The 24,799-nt window shown below is 46.6% G+C and overlaps 1 protein-coding gene across 1 annotated transcript in view; it reads left to right on the top strand.

Annotated features, from left to right (window-relative positions):
- The first annotated feature begins 8,026 nt into the window (after nt 1-8,026).
- Nucleotides 8,027-24,799, top strand: part of LOC114028546 (neuroblastoma suppressor of tumorigenicity 1-like) — a 19,570-nt gene continuing 2,797 nt past the window's right edge. The window contains exons 1-3 of the mRNA XM_027842812.1: nt 8,027-8,131; nt 23,771-23,959; nt 24,299-24,410. Of these exons, the coding sequence (XP_027698613.1) occupies nt 23,790-23,959; nt 24,299-24,410 (282 nt within the window). The 5' untranslated portion in view covers nt 8,027-8,131; nt 23,771-23,789. The remainder of the gene's footprint in view (nt 8,132-23,770; nt 23,960-24,298; nt 24,411-24,799) is intronic.

Below are 24,799 nucleotides of genomic sequence, written 5' to 3'. Positions count from 1 at the left end.
CAATATGTGCAGTCTTTGCTGTCAAGGATGTCACAGTCTAAAATATGCACAACAACTACATACAAATGATATATGTAGGATAAGGTAGAGTCCAGGAAGCTACACAGTGCAGTGGATAGAGTGCTGGGCCTGGAGTCAGAAAGACCTGACTTTAAGTCCAGCCTCAGACACATACTAGCCTTGTGACCCTGGGCAAGTCACTTTACCCTGTTTGCCTCAGTTTCCTCATCTGTAAAATGTGCTTCAGAAGGAAATGGCAAACCACTCCAATAACTTTGCAAAGAAATTCTCAAATGGGGTCATGCAGAGTCAGACAGGACTGAAACAATTGAACAACAAAAGTTATAGGACAGCTCCAAGGGAAGATATTGCCATCAAGGCGACTGAGAAAGGCTTCTTGAAGAAACTGATATTTTATTTGAGACTTGAAGCCAGGGAAGTTAAGGGAGAGAGATGAGAAGGGAAAGTATTCTTGGCATGGGAGAGACTCAGTGAAAATTCAAGGAATCAAGAGATGAGTGCCTTGTGGGAGGAATAGCAGGGAGGCCAGTGTCACTGGATTGCAGAGTATGAAGGGGAGGAAAGTAGAATATTGGAAAGGTAGGAAGGAGCCAGGTTACAAAGAGCTTTAAAAGCCAAAGAATTTTGTTTTTATTCTTAGAGGTAATGGGGAGCCATTGGAGTTTATTGGGGGGTGGGGGTGATCACATGGCCAGAGCGGCATGTTAGCAAGATCACTTTGATAGCTTAGTAGAAGTAAGGCTTTGTACTGCCCACATCTCTAGCACTTAGCTTTCTCTATCCCTGCTAGCCTCTATGTCTCCCCTGCCCCCATTTTTAGCCTCCCATCTCTGACACAGACTCATTCCCACTCCTATTGCTTGCACTTTACCTTCCTCCATCCCTAGCATTTAACCTCCCATCCTTGGCACTTAAGAGGGAAAAGGGATTCCTCCACCGTCTTCTTGACATAGTCTTCCCATTCCCAACACTTAGCCCTTTTCATGGTTGGCACTTAGCCCTCCCCATCCCTGGCATGTCCCCCATTACTAACACAGATTTCCTAACCTCAGCATTAAACTTTATTCAGCCCCTGGCACTCAATCCCATTCCCCATATCCCCCACCAAAACCTTCAGTTTCTCTCCCTCACCCCATTTCTGACAGTTTCCCTATTCCCTGTACTTAGACGCTTCTCCACCCCACTCCCAGCATTGAGTCTCTCATCTTTGACACACTGCCTAAATCCTGGCGTTAAATCATTATTCTATGGCCCTTGGCTATCCTTTTCCCAATACTGAAACTCATTTCCAGGACAAAGGGCATTTAAGAATGTTTTCCAGGGTATCTTTGAAAGCTCAGAAGTGAATTTCGCTTTTTCAAAGCCTTCAGGTTCAACGTCAAACTTTGCTTTTAGGTTATGACCACACTGACCACATCTTCAGGGTTTAGCATGCCTCTCTTTTCAGCCCCAAGTGCACTCTGGCACCATGAATTCAGGTCAATGGAAAAGATGCTGAAATACGATTGCTTTATAAAGAAGTATAATTGCAAATTACAAAGTGTTCAGAGAAGTTGTAGGAAGTGATATAAAATGAAGAAAGGAGAACCCCAGTAGCAAACATTCACAATAACTGAAAGGACATCAATGTGGAGAGATCCCTAGATCCCTAAACTCAAATACAGCAGTCAAGAATGGGTGTCATATTGACAAAGAATGCATAGATAGATATATAGATACATATAGACAGAAAGATGGACCGATGGATGGATGGATGAGTGGATAGAGTAGTTATTAAACTCTTACAAAGAAATGTCCCCCCTCCCCCAAAAAAAGACAGTCCTTACCCTCTAGGAGGGAAGGGGAAGGTTAGGGAATAAACATTTATTTATATAGCGCTTACTGTGCTAGGAACATTTTTACAAATGTTATCTCATTTTACACTCACAGCAACCCACAAAGTAGGTGCTATTATTATCATTGCCACTTTTCAGTTGAGACTGAGCTACATTCTAATGGGAGAAGACAGTGTATAAAAGGGAGCTGAAAATCAGGGTGTGTCTGTGCTTGGGATGGAGAGAGGGGAAAAGTAGTCCAGAGACTCAAGCACTGAGCTAAGTGTGAAGTGAGCATGGTTGTTGTGGGTACTTTCTCTAATGGAGGTTCTGGTAGGGGTTAGCCTTGGTGAGGAATAAGAACACTGCATCATGTGAGTGGTGAAGAAGGAGAGAGTGGCAGAAAGTATCTGAGTAATAGAAGATGAGGAGAGGAGAAGAAGGAGTTCATGATAAATTGACTCTTTCTGTAAAATTATGAGGCAGGGATTTCAGTTGAGAGTGTGAGGGGTTGGGGGGCCATGGGATGTTTGGGGAAAGATGAAAAGATTGAGAGGAGTCACTGTGGAGAATGGGATAGTGAGTTGATAAGGGAGGTATGGAAAGATTGCCTAGCAGCAGTGAGGGCCCAGCTGAGGTTGTGTAACATAAATGTGTAGTGGATCCAGTCAGAATGGTTGTGTGCTTTTTCAGCACATTTGTTCAGTAATGTGTATGTAGGAATGAAGGTTGGAATAAATGCTGGGAGTCATCCAAGGCTAATGCTTGGCAGGGAGTAATTAGTAATATGTAAAGGAGCTAGGGGTTCAAGAGATGAGGATGGTGTGGAGTTGAATTGGTTCACCAAGGGGTCAAGATGGGGAAAAGAGGAGAGAGTGGCTAATGCAAAGGAGATAGCCAGGGAGAGAATTAAGGAGTCAAGGGATTGGAGGTTACAGTACAGATGAAGGGTCAGTTTTTGTAAGGGAAGGAAGAGGGAGAGGTGAAAAGCCAATAGATTATAGTTAGATAAGGGGATTTTGAAATTCTTGAACATGGATGTGGTACATTTGTGGGTGATGGCAAGATCAGAGGTTTGACCATCTTTCTGTGTAGCTGAGTTAGGGTGGAGGAATAGCTCATGGGCAATGAATAGGTTGAGGAACTGAATGTTTAGGAAGGGAGAATGTGGATTGAAGTCTCCTAGTATGAGGGAAGGAGAGAAAAGTTGTGAGCCATGTACTGAACTCATTAATGAAGGAAGGAGAATGATCTGGGAGGTCTGTAGACCTCCAGAATTTTGATTGAGTGGTTGATGTGAATAACATGAACCTGAAAAGGAAGAGAGTTACTGAATGATGGTAGAAGGGAGAGAACCTGGAAGTGGCAGTGGGGAGCAAAGAGTATTCCAACTTTTCTGCCTTGATCAATGAGCTGAGAATAAGTGAAGGTACAGCCAGTACTGGAAGGCTGTGTCATTTGGGGGTAGCCAGGTTTCAGTAATAGCTAGTAAATAGGTAGAAGGAATGAAAGAGGAAAAGATTAAGGATGAAGGGAAGTTTCTTGCCTATGGAACAGGCAAGAGGGCACAGTAGAAGGGCTGGGTGGTGTTTAGTTGAAACTTTGAAGTGAGAGAGTTGAGGGGTATGAAGATAAGGAATCGGGCAATGGAGTTGGGGAATAGGATTTGGAAGATGACCTATAAGGGGTTCAGAATTCCTTCTATGTGAAGTGCATGGCCAGCTGTGAGAATGTTCATCACTGAATGGAAAGTGCCATTCTTCCAGAGAAGGTTGGAGATTGGGCTACAGGCAAGTGCAGCATGAGATGGGAGGGACACAGTCAGATTGGGAGGCCCTACTTCACTACTCCTCTAACCCTTGAAGGTTGGAGATTAGTCAGAGAAAGGGCACAACAGGAATGGAGGTCAAACCCCATAGCTGGAGAAAGAAGTCCTGTCCCCCTTTCTTCTTCCTCTTCCCTCAAAGGACATAAGTAGGAGATGAGAAGCCAAGTCAAAGAGAGAGTTGATCCTCTGCATCAGAGGTCCTCACATTCCAGTTGGGAGATTGGGCTGATAGCAGGGGGTGGAAATTGCCTTGTGGCAGGGAGAAGTCCTTTGGAGCAGATGGAAGACACCAAGCCTGATCCCTTGCTGCCTTTCCTCGGGGAACACAGTGTGCCCAGTAGAAGACTGAAGGCAGGTGGTCTTGGGAACTCTTGGCCTCTTCTCACCTGAGGATGTGAACAGGATGGGGAAGCAGGAAACAACAGATTCCCTGCCCCGGAGGCAGTCCTGGTAGGGAAGACAGTGTGTGTGTGTGTGTGTGTGTGTGTGCGCGCGCGCGCGCGCGCGCGCGTATGTTGGGGGGGAGGGGGGAGTACTGTTAAAATTTGAATGTTACAGTAGAGTGTTAGCTCCTTGAGGGCAGAGACCATTTCACTTTTGTCTTTGTGTCACAGGGTCTGGCCCTTAATAAATGCATATTGGGTTGGATTAGATCAAAATGTCTCTTGAGCCTGGATACTGTCAAAGCTAGAGGGACAGCCATGCGGTATAGCTGACCTGGCTGGTTAATGGCAGGGGAATCCTTCAAACGTGCCTCACTCCTCTAGAACCATCCAGTCTCTAGGACTTTAGAGAAGCTTTGACTATCTTGCAGGATGTGGTCCTGGACATCTTCCCTACTGCTGTACTTGTCATTCCCTCCCTCTCCTCTTCCCACCTCTTGTCCATAATCAACATTTCCATTGCCCTTAGAAAGGGTACCAAGATCTACTGCCCTATTGCTCCACTCTAGGTTGCTTAGGCTGAATGAAGTTTTCTTCCCCAACCACCAATGTCTCTGATTCTTCATGCCAATGCATGTCTCTTCCATCCCTCTTGGGTTCCTATTCTCTACCCTATATAACCTTCCATTTTATCCTCTGGAACTATGTTCCAGTGCTAACAAACTGCCCTTAATATGAGACATATCCCCTTGGTATATTGCATATTTAAGTTTCCATATATATGTTGTTTTTCTGTAATAGAATGTAAGCTGCTTGAGAGCAGGGACTGTTTCATTTCATCTTTGCCTCTCTAGCACCTAGAATAGGGCCTGGCACATAATAGGTATTTAACAAAAGTTTGTTGATTGGTTGAGGATAACTCTTCCTAAATGTCACTTATGCTTGGTGTATTGTTTAATTGAATTGTCCAGTCTTCTAATTCTACAGAAAAGGAAACTGATGCCCATAAAGGTTAAGTGACTTGTCCAAGGTAAAAACAAAAACAAAAACAAATCTGACAGTACAAGAATCAGAACCTCTAGTCTCCTGAGCTCCAACTCAATGACTTACTCTACCAGAGTAAAGACCAGAGTTCCAGTGACATATGTGTGACCTTCGGAAATATATTTGTGTGACATCGGACAAGTCCCTTTCCCTCTCTGACTCAGTTTCCTCATCTGTTAAACAAAAATAATCACACTTGTGCCACTTACCTTGCATGCAAATAAAGATAAAATCCATAAATTGCTTCAGAAACTAGCTAAGACAGTGGCAATGGGGAACAGGGTGGTTTGCATAGTGTTAGACACTCTGGAAATGCAAGCTCTTATTAGCAAGGGCCCCAAGCTGCCTTATGATCTTCCAGGCAGTGAGTGGGCTTGTGGGAAGAGCACCGGATTGGAAATCAGAAGGCCTAGGTTCAAATCCTTGCTCCCCTACTTCTTACCAGCTTGGAATAATCCACTTTCCTTCTTTGTGTCTGTTTCCTCATCTGTAGAACAAAGGCGTTGGGTTAGCCTATCTCTCAATGGTCCTTTCCAACTTCACCCTGCCAGGGAGGAGCAGGGCTAGAGAGATCAGTGATGAAACACCCTGGGTCTTGCTGGCTCAGATGGGAGGAGAGTGATTTTGACGTCTGCCCTCCAGGCTCCAAATGCATTGGCACCGACTCCACTGATCTCAGCTGCCTAAGACACACAGAGCCTTTGCTTATTTTTTCTTTCTCTTCAATGAGAGTGCAGAGGTTTGGACTCCTGTGGGAGACCAGGCTGATGGGATTAGAGGAAACAGCTGGCTCAAGCCTGTGCCCTGTGGGAGCTCACATTCCAGGCACTCAGGAAGAGAGCAGCTCCCTGCTGCCCAGTCGGATTGCAGGCCGTTTGCCTTAGGCCAAATGTTTTCAAAGGAGCCTGAGAAGTGGGCCTCATGACCCTGCCACCCTGGTCTGAGGTCTCATAGTGCCCCCACTCCCCCATACTCTCCTCCCCCTATGTCCTGGCCCAGCCCACATCTGCACCAGGTGGCTCTGTCCTCAGGGCCCCCATGGCCCATACCAGCCAGGCTTGTTTGGGCAGACCGAGTTCTGCTGCCAACCAGGTGTGTCTCTTGAAGCCTGGAGCCCCATGGGGCCTTTTCCATTGGGGACCCACCTGACATCCCTCATATGCAGGGACACCAAGCCAGAATTGTGATAGACAATTGCAAGAGAGAGGCTTGGTTGCGTAGTGGGAAGAATGCAGGTTTGGAAGGCCCCTGGATGTTGGGAGACCTGAGTTCTAGTCAGTTTTCCAATTAAATTGCTGGATGACCTTGGGCAAATCATTTCCCTTTCTAAAGAGCTTTAAGAAAGAAGAGGGGGTTAAAAGAGGCTTAGAGTAGGTGGTCCTTTTAGCTCCCTTCTACCAATATTTAATGATCTAAAGTCACTTCAAATGATTGGGATCCTTTGAAATTCTCCTCTTAACAACATTCAAAAGACCAGCTGCCCTGGGCAGTGGGGTAGTCTGGGCTTTTGTCCACGACAGTATGTTTACAGCAAAAATGAAAAGGACAAATGTTATCTATGTTCTTCCCCTTATTCTAGAGTGGCACAGTGGACAGAATGCTGGGCCTAGAGTTAGGAAGACTCATCCTCTTGACTTCAAATCTTCCTTCAGACAATTACTAGCTGCGTGACCCTGAGCAAGTCACTTAACCGTTTGCCTCAGTTTTCTCTTCTGTAAAAGGATGGAGTTGAACAAGATAATTTCTAAGGCACCTCCAGCTCTGATTTTCAGTGATTCTGAACTTCTAGAGGGAAATGAGGGAACGTACCGATGGAAAGTGTTTTAAATTGTTCCTTCCATATCATCTCCTTGTTCCTGTCTTGTTACAATCAGATCATTTTTTGAGGCAAACCCATTTTCGGATGGGCTATTTACATGTGGGGGAGAATCCAGAGCAGCCTCTTCTCTCAACCCAGTGCCCAGCCTCCAGCCTTAGCTCACAAGTGCAGCCCTCCAGGCCTGGCTCCCCACTCTACCCCCAGCCCTCTTGGGTACTACCAGTTCCAGGGCCCTCGAACTCCCTTAGGGAAACTACTGCTGCTACCCCAATGGGAGTCAGTTCTGCTTTCCCTTTCTCCTCTTTTTCCTTCCACTTTCCCTTTCCCCTCCACTTTTCCCATTCCTCTTTCCTCCTTTCTCCCTTTTCTGTCCTTTCCCTTCCTCTTCTCCATTATTCTCTTCCTTCCCTTTTCTCTCCTCCTCCTTCTCTCTGTTCCCCCTTTCCTCCCCCTCCTCTCTTCTCCCCTTCTTCCTCTGCTCTCCCCCTCCTTTTTCTCTCCCTCCCCCCTTACTCTGCTTTCCTCCCTCCTTTCCCCCTCCTCCCTCTCCCCTTTCCCCCTCCTTTTCTCCTTCTCCTCCCTCTCCTCTCCTCCCTCCTCCCCCTCCTCTCCTCCCTCCTCCCCCTCCTCTCCTCCTCTCTCCTCTCCCCCCCATTCCCCCTCCTCTCCTTCTCTCTCCTTCCTCCCCCCCCCCCATTCCCCCTCTTCTCTTCTCTCTTCTCTTCCCCCTCCTGGCTCTCTCCATTCCCCCATTCCGGGAGCGAGAGCCAGAGCCGGAGCCGTGTTTGGAGCAAGCCTTCCCGCCGCTGCCCTGCTGCAGCCGCCCGGGCCCCGGAGCTCCCTGGCCCCGCGGAGGTGGACTGGCTGTCCGTGGGCCAGCAGACAGCGCTCGGGGCGGGCCGGCTGGCCGGGTTCGGGGCGGTGCTGGGTGCTGGGCTTGGGGTGGGGTGGGGGGGCGGGAGTGGCGGGGCTCGGCTCGCCCGGGCTCTGCGCGCCGGCCTGGCCTCTCCCCGCCCCCGCCCTCTCTCCCTATTTGGAGAGGAGACACCCCTGACTTGGGGCTGTCCCCGCCGCGCCCCCGCTCCCGGGCCGCCCGCGGGTTGCTGCGGCGTCAGACGGGATCCCGCAGGCGGGCAGGCGAGCGTCCGTCAGTCCGTCCCCGCCGCGCCCCAGGGCGAAGCTGGCGTGAGCCATATGGGAGCAGCCTTCTGTCCGGTGCACGGTGAGTCCTGGCCCCGCGCGCCCCGTCCGCCCTCCGTAGGGACAGGGTCCCTGGTGCCCTGGACAAGACACCCCCCTCTCCGCTCCAGGGCAGCCCTCCGTCCCAGAGGGGCGGAGAGGAAAGGAGGACCAAGCCTAGCTGAGAACCGAGATGGGAGCGGACGAGACGGAGTGGGAGGCTCGGGCTCCGGCCGGCTCGGGCTCCATCACGGAGCCTCAGTGTTCTTCCCGACCCATCAGGGTAGTGGCCTGGCTGGAGCCGGAGGAGGGCGAGGCAGGGCCAGGCAGAGAAGGGGCGCGGGGGAGGGAAGAAAGAGGGTAGGGCAAGGCAGGGGCAGGGGCAGCCCGGGTCCGAGCGTTTTGCGAACTCGAGGCCCCATTTCCATCTCTTTGATTTCGGGATAAAGATGGACAAAAACAATCAACCTGTGAGTGGTAGAGACTTGTTCTGAAAGAACTGGGCAGTTGAGGGGGGGCTGGCGGCATAAGCAGCCTCTCACCCCCCCCCCCCACTCCACCCCAAACAGGGGTTCTGCTTCCCACTTCAGCCTCCCTGAGTCTCACGGCTCGTCTCTTGCCCATTTATCTCCCTGACTTTTTCTCTTTTCTCTCGATGTCCCAAGTCTTTCTTTCTGCCTTTCTCTCCGTTCTCTCTCGACTCTTCTCTCTGCCCTTGTCTTTCTCTTTTCCCTATCTCTGTGTCTTCTTTTTCTTAGTTTCCTGTTTCTTTCCCCTTCTATTTTTCTGTTTCTTTCCTTCCTCGCTTTTTTCTTGCTCTCCTTTCCTTTCCTTTTCTTTCTCCCTTTCTCCTTTCTTTCTCTCTCTCTCTCCGTTTCCCTTTTTCTCTCCATCTCTTTTTCTCGTTCGTCTTCCCTTGTCTTCTCTTCTCCCTCTCTGGCTTACTTTCCTCCTCTCCTTTCCTCCCTCCCTTTTCTTCTCTCCTTGTTCCTCTTTTTTTTTCTCGTAATCTCCTTTTCTCTCTTCACGCCTCCTATTCTCTATCCCTGCCTCTCTTTCCCTTTCCCGTCTCCCTTTCCCGTCTCCCTTTCCCTTTCTGTGTCTCTCTCTCTGTCCTCTTGCCCTCTTCTCTATTCCCTCCTTTCTCTCTTTTTCCCTGTTTCAGTCTCTGTCACTGTATCTGTCTCTTTTCTTCCTCTGTTTTCACATACTCGGCTATAGTGAAAGTCTGGTTTGGGTCGGGGAGGGCATAGAGATCTCCAGAGAGGTATATAAAGAGAACTTTGAATTAGGAAGAGGAAGTGACCCCTCCCCCATTTATAACTTCTCCCTCCTCCACCTTCCGATAGTCCCAGTTCTGGAGAGTACTGTGTTTCTCTTGGATTCTTTGGGGAGGAGGAGGGGTGCTTTCAAGATTCTAGGGAATTCTCTCCCCCCCCCCCCCATTCCGGTGCTCTGAAGGCCCCTAGCTGAGCTCAGGGTCCCTTGCTTTGGGTCACCTGCACGGATTCCCTACTGTGCTAATATTGATCTTTCACGGAAGCCATGGAGGCAGCTGTGTGTGTGTTTACAGCTGGGGCACATTGGCAGGGGTCAGGAGAGAGGGGCACATTGTTTAGGGTTTCCAAGGCGCTGCTGAAAGCCCTGGGTTTGGAATTGAAGGAACCTTTAGAAAAACAGAAATTAGGACTGGAGTGGAAGCTCCAAGTTTGCTTCCCACCCAAAACCTGGGAGAGGGCCCCTTCACCCTTTGTTAATTGTCCAATAACCAGATTCTTGTTCCCGTCTCCTTCTTTCTGTGGTACTGCCATACAGAATGGGGGCAGAATCTGCCCCAGTGGCCGAGGAAAAATGACTGACTGGGACTGGTGACCCTCTGCCACCCTTACTGTTCCTCCTTTGGGGATCTTGAAGGGCCAAAGGAAAACCCTCCCTCAAGGTGATTTCACAGTGTATATGACTGTCTGGACCAGTAAAATGGTAGTAGTGGGTATATGTGTGTGTGTGTGTGTGTGTGTGTGTGTGTGTGTGTGTGTGTGTGGTGGCCTCAGTCCTAAGTGAAACTTCAGACTATTAGGTTTAACTTTTAGCTTTTTCTACCCCAAGGTTTGGGGCTATTGTTGCTGCTGCTGGAGCTAGAGAGCACATGACAGAGATGCTGGTGGGGTCTTCAGTGAGACTTCTGTTGAACAGATGTGAGGGCCAGGGCGGGTCCCTGAATTAGCACAGAGGCTTGTTATTAGGAATTTTCTTTGGAGACTGTTTTCTCGATGTGTGTTGGGAAGGAGGGGGTCCCTGCAGGAGCCCTCCAACTCTGAGGGCTGTCTGGAGGTAGAAGGGTAGAAAGGCATTGGCTTGAAGGGTGTGGTCCCCTTTGCCTACAGTTAAAAAGTATTGGGTAAGGGGTGTGTGTGTATGTGTGTTGGGGGGTGTAGATGTAGGGCACCACCCTGAGAACTGACATTTTTATAGAATGTTGGGACTGGGAGGGACCTCAGAGTAGAGAATGTCAGAGCTGGGAGGGACGTTAGAAAAAACTGTGTCAGAGCTGGGAAGGCCTTTAGAACAGAGAATGTCAGAGCTGGGAAGGCCTTTAGAACCCAGAATGGCAGGATTGGGAGGGCCCTTAGAACTCAGGATGTCAGAGCTGGGAGGGCCCTTAGAACACAAAATATCAGAGCTGGGAGGGCCCTCAGTGAGGATATTGATTGTAATCCATATAAAGCCAAGGCTTAGTGAGGTTGGCCAGGGTCACATTTGGAAGTTTTGGAGTTAAGCCACAAGTACAATCCAGGTCTTCCCACTGTGTGTGTTTCCAGCTGGGTCAGGAGAGAGGGGCACATTGTTTGGGGTTTCCAAGGCGCTCTTGGAGCTGTAAGCCCTGGCTGTGGAATTGAAGGAACCTTTAGACAAACCAGATCAGGACAGGTGCCTTCTCACTGTTGCTATGTTGCCCTTACAGCATCGCTGTAATGGCCTTAAGCTGGGGCCTAGGGGAGAACAATGTCTCAGAAGCACCCTTTCTTTCTGGCCTTTCTGGACAGGAGGCTCCCCTCCCCAAACCTTGATTTTAATTCGTTCTCCTTTTTAATGTAGGGCAATGCTTTGGCCTCCCTGAGGGAGCTCCCCACAGCCCTTAGATGACCAATGGTGAATCTTAGCCCCTCAAGCAGAAAACATTTTAAGCTGTTTTCCTTTTGGCCTTTGGGTACTCTGAAAGAAACCACAGAATTTAGGTCTGGAAGGGAAGTTAGAGTTCCTCCAATTCAGTGCTCTCATTTTACAGGTGAGGAAACTGAGGCTAAGAGACTTGGATTCTCTTGCCCAAGGTCACATAGGCAGTAAGGAGCAGATCCAGGTTTTGATACTAGGTTTGCAGATTCCAGATTTGGTGCTCTTTCCTCACTATGCCCTGCTGACTCCACAAACATTTTAAAATGGCAGGACCACACAATGCCTGTCACCTAAGTGCAGCACAAAGACCCGATGCCCCCCATCTCCCAACCCAGTGCTAATTTTAAGGCTTTCCCGGAAGTTGGAATTCCTTAGAGGGTTAGAAGAATCTAGAGAGCCATCCTCTCATTCATTTCCCATCTCCTCTTAGCCTAGTCTGGCCCTGAGAAATTTCCCCAAAGTTCAAGGCAATTCACTATAGGGAAAAGTGCTGAGATGAGAGACTGAGCTTTTGACTGTGTTCGAGTCTCAGCTCAGTGTCTTAACAAATTGTACAACCCTGGGGAAGCCTCTTCCCCTGGCTTCCTCCAGTTTAAAATGAGTGGACTGGATTACATCAATTCAATAACAGAAGTTTGTTAGATTAGAATACGTAGAGCTGGAGGAGGGTTTTGAGCTCCACCAGCCCAGACCTCTTATTTTATTTTTTTTGGGAGGCAATCAGGCTTAAGTGACTTGCCCAGTGTCTGAGGTCGGATTTGAACTCAGGTCCTTCTGACTCTGGGGAGGGGTGTGCTCTATCCACCTAGCTACCCCCTCCCTTAGTTTACTCAAGAAGAACCAGGCTCACAGAGAACAATCACAGGATCAAAGGCTTAGAGATGGGAGGAAGTGAGAGACCCTTGAGCTTCTCTGGGTTTCTCCTTCCATCCCAGCTGTTCCCTTTTGCTTCCTTATCCCCTCTCCCTGCCAGCAGTCTCTGGGACCTCCCTTGGCTCCGGTCCTCCACTGAGCTCCAGGTTCTTGAGAGAGTTCGCTGAATGGGAGAGAAGAAAGAGGACAGGGAGTGGGGAGAAGGTAGAGGAAGGGGAGAAGAGGCTGTGAGAAGGGCCCTGAGGGCACTCCCCAAGATCAAGGTCAGATCCTGGCTGGGGCTTGGTTCTATTCCTGTGTCTGTAGGCTGGGAGGGGGAGGAAGCGCAGGACAGCCTCCCTGGAGAGAGGGAGAGGGCAGGGAGAGCAGGGAAGAGTGTGAACTTGGAGGTACTTTATTTTGAGATTCATGTTCCTAGGATCCTAGCTCCGAGAGCTGGAAGGGACCTCAGGAAGCCAGCTGCTCCAATCCCCTCATTGAACAAATGAGGAAATTGAGTCCCATTCTTCTGAGCTCAAAACAAAACAAAACAAAACCCAACAGAACAAACTCTCCCCCCCCCCTTTTTTTCCTTTTCCAAAATTGATATTGTTTCTCCCGATAGAATGTAAGCTTCCTGAAGCCAGGGACTTTTCCTTTTTCTTCTTTGGGTCCCCAGTACCTAGCATATCGTTGTTGTTCAGTTGTGTCTAACTCTTGGTGACTCAGTATGGGGTTTTCTTGGCAAATTTCCTTCTCCAGTGGATTAGGCAAACAGAGGTTAAGTGACTTGCCCAGGGTCACACAGAGTGTCTGAGTCCAGATTTGAACTCAGGTCATCCTGACTCCCATTCCAGTGCCCTATCCATTGAACATCTAGCTGCCCCTCCTAGTACATCGCAGTCATTTAATAAATGATTGTTGATTGATTATCTGAAAATAATAACTCATTTTTATGTAGTACTTTAAGGTTGATAGAAGGACCTCTTTGTAATAGCTCCATGAGGCAGATAGTCTAAATATCACCATTATTTTACAGATAAGGAAATTAAGGCTCAGCAGAGTGACTGATTGGATAATTAGTGTCAGAGCTAGGATTCAAACCCAGATCCCAAACATTGCCTGGGAAGAGAAATAGAGCTGGTACCTCTCTTGCCCATCATCTAACCTTCTCCCTGGGATGGGGCCTCTGTTTATTGCCGTTTTGCAGCCTGACTGTCCGGTGATCCTCCATCACTGATCTGTATCAAAGAGTATGGCCACATGTGAAGGCAGTGAGGTGGACTGATGAAACCCTGTGGGGAGACCTATGGACTAGGAAACTCGGGGGTAGATACAGAAGTAGAGGGGCACTCTGTGCACTTAGAAAACTCTTGGTCTGGAAAAAAGAAACGTTTACAATTGATTGCCTGGATTTGGAGTGTCTCTTTGTAGGAAGGAGACTGACAGACCTCTGCCAAGGAGGGCAACCGTTACAGGATAGGGACCTGAAACATGCCATGTGGGGACCGGTCGAAGGAGCTGGGGGATGTTGAGTATGGAGAAGGGAAGACATGGGCAGGAATTATCCCAGCCTTTAACTATGTGAAGGGCTGTCATGTGGAAGAGAGATTAAGCTTGTCCTGCCTAGAGCCAGAGGACAGAGCTGGGGCTGGTGGGCGGAAGTTTCAAAGAGTCAGATTTCAGTTCCCGGTGAGAACACCTTTCTGACAATCAGATGACCAGCAATGGAATGGAGCCTTTTTGGGAAGTAGGGAGCTCCCAGTTGCTGGAAATGGTCACACAGTGGGGAGGGATGATGTAAGTGGGGATTTCCTTCTCTGACAGACCCTAGCCTTGCAACTTAGAGATTCTGTGATTCATAGGATCTCAGATCTATAGCTGGAAGGCGCCTCCTCTAGGCCAATCCTCTCATCTTACAGAGGCCCAGAATGGTGAAGTACAAGTAGTACATGGCAGAACTCAAGAAAAGGCATCCTCTGTATAGGGAATGGCACATGAGCTGAGCCTTGAAGGAAGCTGAGGATTCCATGGGGCAGTGGTGAGAAAGAAGAGCACTCTGTGATAGGGCACAGCCTACACAAAGGTGCCAGGATGGGAGATGCAATGTCCCTGACAAGGAACAGCTGTCAGGTTCATTTGGAAAGGGAGGTTGGAGCTGGATCATTCATTGTCCGGTGGTCTTGTTTTACAGATGGGGAAACTGAGGCCCATCGAGGGGATGGGACTTGTCCGCTGTCAAACAAAGAATCTGTCAGAGCCAGGAGTCTTGCCCCAGTTGGGGTGGAAGACACAGTGCTTCAGGGTGAGGTTGGGAACATCCCTTCCTGAGGAGACTCTGGACAGTCATACATAAAGGGCAGGAAGACCTGGAAGCTGAGCCCAGCAGGACTGGGCCCAGATAATTAGACTAGAGACTGTGTGACTAGACTATGTCCCTTAAGCCTCCATTTCCGCAGTGCCCAAGAGACAGGGTGGTACAGTAGAAAAAGCATTTGGGTTTGGAGTCAGAGTTATTGTTGAGTCATTTTTCAGTTATGTCTGACTCTTTGTGACCCCATTTGGGGTTTTCTTGGCAAAGATACTGGAGTAGTTTGCCATTTCCTGCTCCAGCTCATTTTACAGATGAGGAAACTGAGGCAAACAGGGTTAAATGACTTGCTCAGGTTCACACAGCTAGAAAATGTCTGAGGCCAGATTTGAACTCGGGAAGGTGAGTTTTCCTGACTCCATGCCCAGCACTCTGTACTATGGCACTGCCCAGCTGCCCTGGGGTCAGAGGATCTGGGTTCAGACTCTGGCTCTATCACTCATTAATTGACCTTGGGCAAATTGCTTGACCTCTCTGGGCCTCAGTTTCCTCCTTTGTAAAATGAAGGGGGGGTATGTTGGACTTTGAGGTCCTTTCTAGCTCTAAATCTAAGATTCTAATTCCTCACCACCTGTTTCTATGTCAGCTTCCATCACACACACACACACACACACACACACACACACACACACACACACACTCCTCCTGACCCTCAGTGTGGGATAGTAGAAAGAACCCTGGACCTGGGCTCCAGTTCCGTCTCTGCTCCTTACTACTAGTGTGACCTTGGACAACTGACTTCTCTCCGAGCCTGGTTTTCTCATTATGTAAAACAAGGGGGTTCAGGAAGGTGATCTCTAAGGGTTCTTTCAGCTTGAAATCCTGTGAATGGGATGAAGATAGCTAGGAACATTTATTTAACACTTAAGCACTTCACAAATATTATGTTGTTTATCCTCACAGCCCTAGGGTATAGATGCTATTATACCCATTTTACAAATGGGGAAGCTGAGGCAAACTGAGGTTAAGTGACTTGCCCACTTTCACAAAACTATTAAGTATCAGAGGCTGGGTTTGAACTCAGGTTTTCCCAACTCCAGGTCCCAATGCTCTGGTCACTAGTTGCTTAATGATGACGTTTAGCTCGTACTTTCAGATTTGTTATTCACATCCACCCTGTGTGGTAGGTGACATTTTATCCCCATTTTGCATATGAGTAAACAGAGTAAACATCTCAATGTTATCTGCCCAAGGTCAGATAGCTGAAAAGTGTCTCTGCAGCTCTCCTTGGGCATTCCCCTGTGCTCTATGGTTCTGGGCTTTATGGACCTTCTAATGCAACCCTCTCACTCTACAGAGGAGAAACTGAGGCCCAGAGAGAGGGATTTGCTTGCCACAGATCACACAGGTAGTTGCAGGCAGAATTTGAACTCAGGTCCTTTGAGTCCAAATCCAGTGCTATTTCTACTCTGCCTTCATTTGATGAAGGGGGAAATAGAGGCTCAGAAGGAGGGAGGGAGGGGCAGCTAGATGACACAGTGGATAGAGTACTGGCCCTGGAGTCAGGAGGACCTGAGTTCAAATCCGGCCTCAGACACATAACACTTAGCTAGCTGTGTGACCCTGGGCAAGTCACTTAACCCCAACTGACTCATCAAAAAGCAAAAATAAAATAAAAAATAAAAGAAAGAGGGAGGGACTTGTCCAAGGTCACATCATGATCCAGGACTAGAACTCAGCTTTCCTGACTGCCAGCCCGGTGGGCTCTTCCCAGAATACCTGCTGGCTTTCCCTCTGAAGGTTGGATTGCCCGGCAATCTTGCTCTGCTTTCTGGATCTCTCTCCTCTTTTTATCCTTTCCCCTTCTTATAGATCGGGGCAGGGACAGGAATCCAGGGACACTATGCTCTAGGTGTATTGGATGATCACTGAGCCATCCAAATGGCAAATTGGAAATTATCCACTGAATTGTATTGATCTTCAGAGAAAGAACAAAATTCTTCCCGGTTAGTAGCATCTGAGTTAAGCCTCCTTGAGCTGCGGCCCTGCACTGCCATCTGCTGACGAAACTGGGTAGTTCCCAGCCTCCAACTAGAGTGTCATACCATTGACATTGAACTTGGTCATAGGGTGCTCATGTACTCTCTCTCTCTCTCTCTCTCTCTCTCTCTCTCTCTCTCTCTCTCTCCCCTCTCCCTTCTTTTCTCTTATCTCTCTCTCTCCTCTTTTCTCTTCTCCTCTCTCTCCCCTCTTTTCTCTTCTCCTCTCTCACTCTCTCGCTTACCTTCCCTGTCCCCTCTCTTTCTCTCTCCTTATTTCCAAGGTCAGAGGAGGGTGGGGAGAAAGGAGTCTGATGTTCAGAGGCTGAGAACCCAATGATTTCTTCATCGCTGTTCAAGCTTGTGATGGCTGAAAAGTAGGAAAAGAGTAAGAAGATTTATTTCTCTGGCCTTGGTAGATTTAAATCCTGCCTGGGTCACTTCATAGCTGTGTGACTATGGGCAAATCTCTTTGAACCTCAATTTCCTTGTCAGTGAAATGGAATAGTAATACTTGACTCAGTGGATGGAGCATTGGACCTGGAGTCAGGAAGACCTGAGTTCAAATCCAGCCTCAGATAACTTCCTAGCTGTGTGACCCTGGGTAAGTCACTCAACCCCAATTGCCTGTTGTTGAGTCGTTTTTCAGTCATGTCTTACTCTTTGTGACCCCATTTGGGGTTTTCTTGGCAAAGATACTGGAGTAGTTTGCCATTTCCTGCTCCAGCTCATTTTACAGATGAGGAAACTGAGGCAAACAGGGTTAAATGACTTGCTCAGGTTCACACAGCTAGAAAATGTCTGAGGCCAGATTTGAACTCGGGAAGGTGAGTTTTCCTGACTCCATGCCCAGCACTCTGTACTATGGCACCGCCCAGCTGCCCTGGGGTCAGAGGAGTCAGACTCTGGCTCTATCACTTTCTTCATCTGTAAAATGGGAATAATAATAGCACTTCCCTCCTAGGATTGTTGTGAGGATCAAATGAGATTATATTTGTAAGGTGTTTTGTAAACCTTAAAGCACTATATAAATGTTATCTATTGCTGTTATTATTATTATTATTATTAGCTACTACTGTTCAGGTGAGATAATGTAGGTAATGTGCTTTGTAGACAATAAAATGCTATGTAAATGTATTACTAGCTTTACTATTTACTGCCCAGGGTTGTTAACGATGATGATAATAATAGCTACAGTTTTATGGTACTTACTATGTGCTATGCACCGGACTATGCACTTTTACAAATGTTTTCTCATAGAAATACGAGTCTTCTGTCTCCTCTGAGGTTAGCCAGTACACTGCTTTGAGAATTCCATCCCACTCCTATTCGGTTGGATTTTCTGATTCTGCACCAGCTTGTCAATCCTCATCCTAAAATGCAATGCTCAAAGACTGGGCATGTTATCCCAGGCATGTTTTTTCAAGAAAGAGGGCAACAGAAACATGATCTTAGTCACTCTGAACACTGTGTTCCTATGAATGCTGTCTAACAGCCACATGAGCTTTTGGGGCTGTTGGCTTAGATGAAGCATGCCACCGGTCCACCCAGACCCTCAGGCCTTTTTTGTAGGGTCACATTTGGAGGTGGTGTTGAGCCAGCCCCGGGTGTGTCCAGCCATGCCTCCTCCATTCTGTACATGTGCATTGATTGTTTGAACCCAGGGCAGTACTTTATATTTACCCATACTGAATTATATCTAATTTGGTGTAGCTCAGCGTATTAGGTGGGCTCCTGTGGCAAATTTATAGCAGAACGTGGGCAAGAGTTGCTCGAGATGGGTAGGAATGAATGTGTTGCAATTTGCATTTTTAGAGGTAATTTCCAAAGTAATGAGATTGCAGAGATATAGCCCTGGTTTAGCAGACACTGCTCTTTAATGTCTACTGAAGAAGCAAATGGATCCACTGTGTGGAAACCTTTGAAAACAAGAGAGAGTGACAGCTACCAGGTGACTAGGTGACACAGTGGATAGAGCACTGGGCCTAGAATTAGAAAGACTTATCTTCCTGAGTTCAAATCTGGCCTTAGACACTTACTAGCTATGTGACCCTGGCCAAGTCACTTAACTCTGTTTGCCTCAGGTTCCTCATCTATAAAATGTGGTGGAGAAGGAAATGGCAAACAGTTCCAGTATCTTTGCCAAGGGAACACCAAATGGGGTCAGGAAGAGTTGGACACGACTGAAAAACAACTAAACAACGGCAAACTCAGTATTTCTGAGTTTGACATTTCAGTGACGTGGGTGCTCCATCTGCCAGAGCAGACTGTAGAGATGGTCTTTGTGGATGAAAGAAAATTCCAGCCCTGGTGGCCAGCTTTCTGGCATTGAGTCTTTTCAAGCTTAACTAGTCTGGCCCTGGGATACTAGATACACAGGTCATCCCCAGTTCTGACAGACCTGCCAGGGCTTTTGCTTCATTGCCATGCCCAAGGTCCCCTCCCCACCATAACAATGGGGCCTTGATGGAGGGGTTCAGGAATAATTCTGTCCAGAAGCTGAGAGGGGGATGAGCTCTGTGACCTCACTAGCATGAGGCCCTGGAAAGGGCACTGGGCTTGGAGTCTGGAAATCTGGGAATTGCTGGTTGTGCTATGAACACCCCTGTGTCATCTTGGGCAAGTCACTTCCCATATCTGGGCCTCAGTTTCCTTCTCTGAAAAATAAAGGGATTGGCTAAGCTGCCCTTCAGTTCTAACATTCTGTGTGGTCTGAGTGCTCCCTTCCAGCTGTGTGATTTCAACTCCTATGAAGGCCCTTTACCCAGGCCTTTCTTGGTTTCTGATTTTGTAAAACAGGCGAATGATATCCTTAGTTGATACTGCTGGGTAGGCCCTGGTCCAGCTTTCTGCTGGACTTGAGCCTGTACTGTTTCATATTTTTATCAATGACTTATATAAAGGCGTCGATGGTCTATTAATCCAATTTGCAGATGACACAGAGCTGGAAGAGATGGCTAACACACTGTGTGACAGTCAGCATCCCAAAAGGACTTGCTAGGCTAGAAAGCTGAGCTGAATCTAATGAAATGCAGTGCAATAGAGGTAAATGTAAAGTGTTACATGGGTTCAAGAAATTAACTTCCTAAGTATTTGGTGGTGGAAGGCATGAATAAACAGCAGTTTTTCTGAAAAAGATTTGGGGATTTTAGTGGACTGTAAGCTGGATGTGAATCAATAGTATGAGAGGGTATTAAAAAATGTGATTTTTGAACTGCATTAAGAGAGGCATGGCTGTCAGGAATCAGGAGGGGACGGTCCTGCTCTGCTCTGCCTTGGTCCAAGATCTGGAGTGCTGTGTTCAGTTTTGGACACCACTTTTTAGAAAGGACACTGGTAAGTTGGAGAGAATTCATAGGAAAATAATCAGGATGATGAAGGGCCTTGAGTGTTTTCCATATTCAAGGAATTGGGGATTGTTTAGATTGGAGAAGAGAAGTTAGCAGGAAAGCTGTGTTCAAGTATTTGAAGGGTTATCTCATGGAAAAGGGATTAGACTTGTTCTCTTTGGAAACAGTGGGCAATTCCAGGAACATTAGGTTCAATGTTGTGAAGAAGTCAATTTAGGCTTGATATAAAAAAAATCCTGCCTAACAACCAGAGCTTCCCAAAAGTGGAATGGGGAGTGGGCTCCCCCTCAATGGAGACCTTAAAAGCAAAGTCCAGATGGCCACTTGTCATGTGATGATCTTTTTTTTAAAATAAGTTTGTATTGATGCCTTTTATTTTTTTACATCACCATAATTTTCCCCAGTACTCTTCTGTCTCCCTCCCTGAGAGCCATCCCTTATAAGAAGTACTATTTTTTAAGGACAAGAAAAAAAAAAGAAAAAGAAGAAACAGCATAACTGACCAACTGAAGAAGTGTGAAATATGTGCAACATGAAACACTTGTGGACCTCTCACTTCTGCCAAGGGGTGGTGTGGCAGGAGCATCTTTTCATGTCTCTTTTTTTGGACCATCCTTGCTCTTTATCATTTTACAACATTAACTTTTTAGTGTCTATGCATGTATGTGTGTGTGTGTGGTTGTCTTTTCCATTTACATTATTATAGTCTATGTGTATATTATTTTCTTGGTTCTTACTTTATTTTGCATCAGTTCATGTAGATCTTCCTATTCTTTTCTGTATTCATCACATGCATCATTTTTTACAGCACAGTAATATTCCATTACATTCTTGTACCACCATTTGTTTAGCCGTTCCCCAATCAATGAGCATCTACTTTGTTTCCAATTCTTTGCTATCATAAAAAGTGCTGCTATAAATATTTTGGTGTACATGGGGACTTTCTTTTTATCAGTGACCGCCTTGGAGTCTAAGCCCAGTAATGGAATCTCTGGGTCAAAGAGTGTGGACATTTTAATCACTTTTTTTGAGTGATTCCAGATTGCTTTCCCAATTGTGCCAATTCACAGGACCAGCAGCAATGCACCAGTGGGATCATCCTCCCACAACCCCTCCAACATGCCATGTGCTGTCATCTTTGCCAGTTTACAGAGTGTGAGATGAAACCTCAGGGCTGTTTTGATCTGCATTTCTCTTATTAGGGATTTAGAGCGTTCTTTTAGGTTGTTAATAGTTTGTGATTCCTCTTTTGAGAATTGTCTATTCATCTTCTTTGAGCACTTGCCTATTGGGAATGACTTTGGGTTATATATATATATATATATATGTGTGTGTGTGTATTTGTGTGCATGCACGCGTGTGTGTGTGTATATGTACACTTATACATATCTACACATACACATGTATACACACACACACATATATATCTCAAAAAGCATTTAATTATTTTCAATATATATGTATCTTTAATCCATCCTTTATGCATGTATGTATATATATACAAATCCAAAATATTTAACAAATGTCTTTTGATCTATTAATTATAGTTAATAACTTGATTGTCTATCTGTCTGTATCTGTTCATTGTTTCTGTATCATGGATACCAAGCCTTTATAAGAAAATTTGATACGAAGATTTTTTTTTCCATTTAGCCACTTCCCTTCTTATCCCAGATGCATTAATTTTGTCTGTGCAGAAACTTTTCCATTTCATGTAATCAAAGCTAACTATTTTATCTTTTGAAATTACCTCTATCTCTTGTTTGGTTAAAATATATATCTCCTAACCATAGCTGTGGGAGGTATGTAATTTGCTTCCCTTCTAATTTTTTTATAATCTGATCTGTAATATTAAGATTGCATACGCATTTAGAATGTCTTGTGGAGTGTGGTATAAGGTGTTAGTTTAAACCCAATTTCTGCCATATTGCTTTCCAGTATTTGAGGGAATTCATTTCTGAGTACAGGTTGTGCTATATTATCATTGTGGTTTCTTCTGACTCTAAAGTGCTGTCATTCTGTGAAGGGACTCTTGAGGGTCATGAAATTTAGAGCTGGAAGGGATCTGAGAGGCACCTAATCCAATCTCTTGTCTTTATGGATGAGGAAACTAAACACCTAAGAGAGGGGGTGACTTGCCCAGAGTCGCACAGGTAGTAAGTGGAAGGGAATGGCATTTAAAAACATGTTTTATTGATGTTCTCTCTTTTTTAATTAATCTATTTTGATTTATCAACAATCACTTCCATTAGCTTTTGAGTTTTAAATTTTTCTCCCCCTCCCTCCCCCCTCCCTTCCCAAGACAGTATACAATCTGATATAGGCTATACATATACATTGCTATTAAACATATTTTCACATTAGTCATGTTGTAAGGAAGAATTAGAACCAATAGGAGGAACCACCTGAAAGAGGAAACAAAACACAACAGAAGAAAAAAAAATAGCAAATAGTATGTTTTGATCTGTATTCAAACTCCATGGTTCTTTCTTTGGATGTGGATAGCATTTTCCATCATGAAGCCTTTGGAGATGTATATTCTCTTTTTAAAACATTAGTTATTTCCCAGTGACTCCCTCCCTACTAGAATTCTCCCTTGTAATTAATAAATCAATCAAAAAGCATTTATTAAATGTTTACCAATACTAGACAATGGAGATACAAAAGAATGAATAAAAAATCATTTATTAAGTGTTTACTTGTGCAAAAACTGGATACAAATACAAAAAGTGAGACAGTCCCAGCTCTCAAGCACCTTACACTCTGCTTGGGGGAAATGACACATAGAATTGAGTTAAGCTGCAGGGCAGATGGAAAGGCCCAGAAGTCCCCAAGATTCAACATTGGGTTGCATATCAGGGCCCAGGGATCTTTAGATTGCATCAGGAGGTTAGATGACAGTGCCTGGGAATCCAGAGGACATAGAGTCATGGCAGATAGTCAAGCCTGGTGATCTTCTGTTTCTGGAAGAAATCAAGTTGGTAAGTTCTATCTCTCATGGTTGATATGAACAAATTGCCTGGATGGGATCTGGGTGGCCTGGAGTCCTGGGTAAGGCTTGAACTGAAGGGAAAGAGAGAGATAGCCCCTGGTGGTGGTGGGTCTTCCTAGAGAGGAATGAAATAGTTCCTGCCCTCAAGGAGCTTACATTCTGTTTGGGGAAACAATATATATGCATATAAGTAAATACAAAATACAATCAAATACAAGGTATTTTTGCAACTGGTAGGCATTAGTAGCTGGGGGTGGGATCCTGGAAGATCTCATGTAGAAGATGGCATTAGAGAAGACACTAGAGATTCCAAGAGGTTGCAATGAGGAGGGGAGTAAATTCTAACCCTGGGGGATGGCCAGTGCAAAGACTGCTCCTTCTCAGTCTCCTTTGATGAATCATCATCTATATCCACCCTTCTCCCAACTACGGATGTCCTTCAAGGCTCTTCCCTGAGTCCTCTTCTCTCTTCTCTCTACACTCTCTTGTTGACTCCATCAGCTCCCACAGATTTAATTATCACATCTCTAAATCCAGCCTTCCTTTCTTCCCTGAGCTCCAGGCCCACATCACCAGCTGCCTTTTCCATCTGGATGTTCAGTGGCATCCTTCCAGTCACTCAGGGTCATTGGGTGTAATCTTTGACTTCTTCCTCTTCACCTGCCATATGCAATCCAATGCCAGTTCTTATGAATTCTCCCTCTACACCATCTCTCTCTTTTCCCTTTTTTTCCATTCACACAACCACTCCCCTAGTGTGCACCCTCCTGACCTCTCACCTGGATTATTGCGGTAGCAGTCTAAATGGTCCTCTATGCTTTGTTCCTCTGTCTTCTCCAATCCATCCTCCACCAGCTGCTGCAGTCATTTTATCAAAGCACGGATCCCTGTTCCCAACTGGGGAGGGCCATATCTACTGGACTGACAGCAGGATCTCATCTCTGGGTTCTGGGCTCAATTACAGGGCTCTGGTGGTGTTGGGCATGATGCTGTGGGTCCTGGTGGGTGCCCTCCTCCCTGTGGTGCTGTTGGCTGCCCCTCCTCCAATCAACAAACTGGCACTGTTCCCAGACAAGAGTGCCTGGTGTGAGGCCAAGAACATCACCCAGATCGTGGGGCATAGTGGCTGTAAATCAAAATCCATCCAGAACAGGTAGGAGCTAGAGTGAAGAAGAGAGAGTATTGGGAGAGATGGGAGGAGGTGGGAGTGGTAAGAAGGGGGGAACTGAGGGAGGGGAAACAATCAGGAGAGAGGATACTTGGGGAGGGAAGAAGGTCCAGGAGGAGGGAGGGTTAGGATTCTCCTTAGGCAGAGCTGGGGACTGGCACAGCCTGGTTCCTTACCTGGCCACCTCTCTTTGCCTCTCATGACTCCCACTAGAAAATGAGCTGTAGATCTGAGAAAAGTTGGATGAAGGGCAGTGACTGAGTTTATTTGTCTCTCCTCTGCTGTGCCTTTTCCCTCCCCTCCTTACCATCTGTTTCCCCGTAGGGCCTGCCTGGGACAGTGTTTCAGCTACAGTGTCCCCAACACCTTTCCCCAGTCTACAGAGTCCTTGGTACACTGTGACTCCTGTATGCCCTCTCAGTCCATGTGGGAAATTGTGAGTATGGTTCCTGGGGACCCACCCTTCCCCACCTCTTCCCCAAACACTCTGGTCTCTCCGAGAATGAATAGAGGAGACTCTTCCTCTTTAAAAACCCCAGCTGTCTCTGTAACCCTTCTTTTTTCATCACTGTTAGCTCCTTCACTCCAGTCTCCTCCATCTTCCTTATGCCTCTTTCAGTTTGTTACCTTTGTCTTCCCTTTGTTTCTGCCATCTATTGACTTTATCTTTCTTCTTTTCTTTTTCCTTCCAACCACTGTCTCCACCGTCCATTGTCTTCATCTTTCCTCTGTCTCCTCCAGTTTATTACCTCCATCTCCCTTTTGTCTCCACTACCCATTGCTTCCATTTCTCATGGTTGTCTCTTCTGTCTCCCCTCCCCCCTT

This window comes from Vombatus ursinus, unplaced genomic scaffold (assembly GCF_900497805.2).
Source record: "Vombatus ursinus unplaced genomic scaffold, bare-nosed wombat genome assembly UNPS02014884.1, whole genome shotgun sequence".
Taxonomy (NCBI): Eukaryota; Metazoa; Chordata; class Mammalia; order Diprotodontia; family Vombatidae; genus Vombatus; species Vombatus ursinus.
This window is presented reverse-complemented; position numbering and strand designations above follow the sequence as displayed.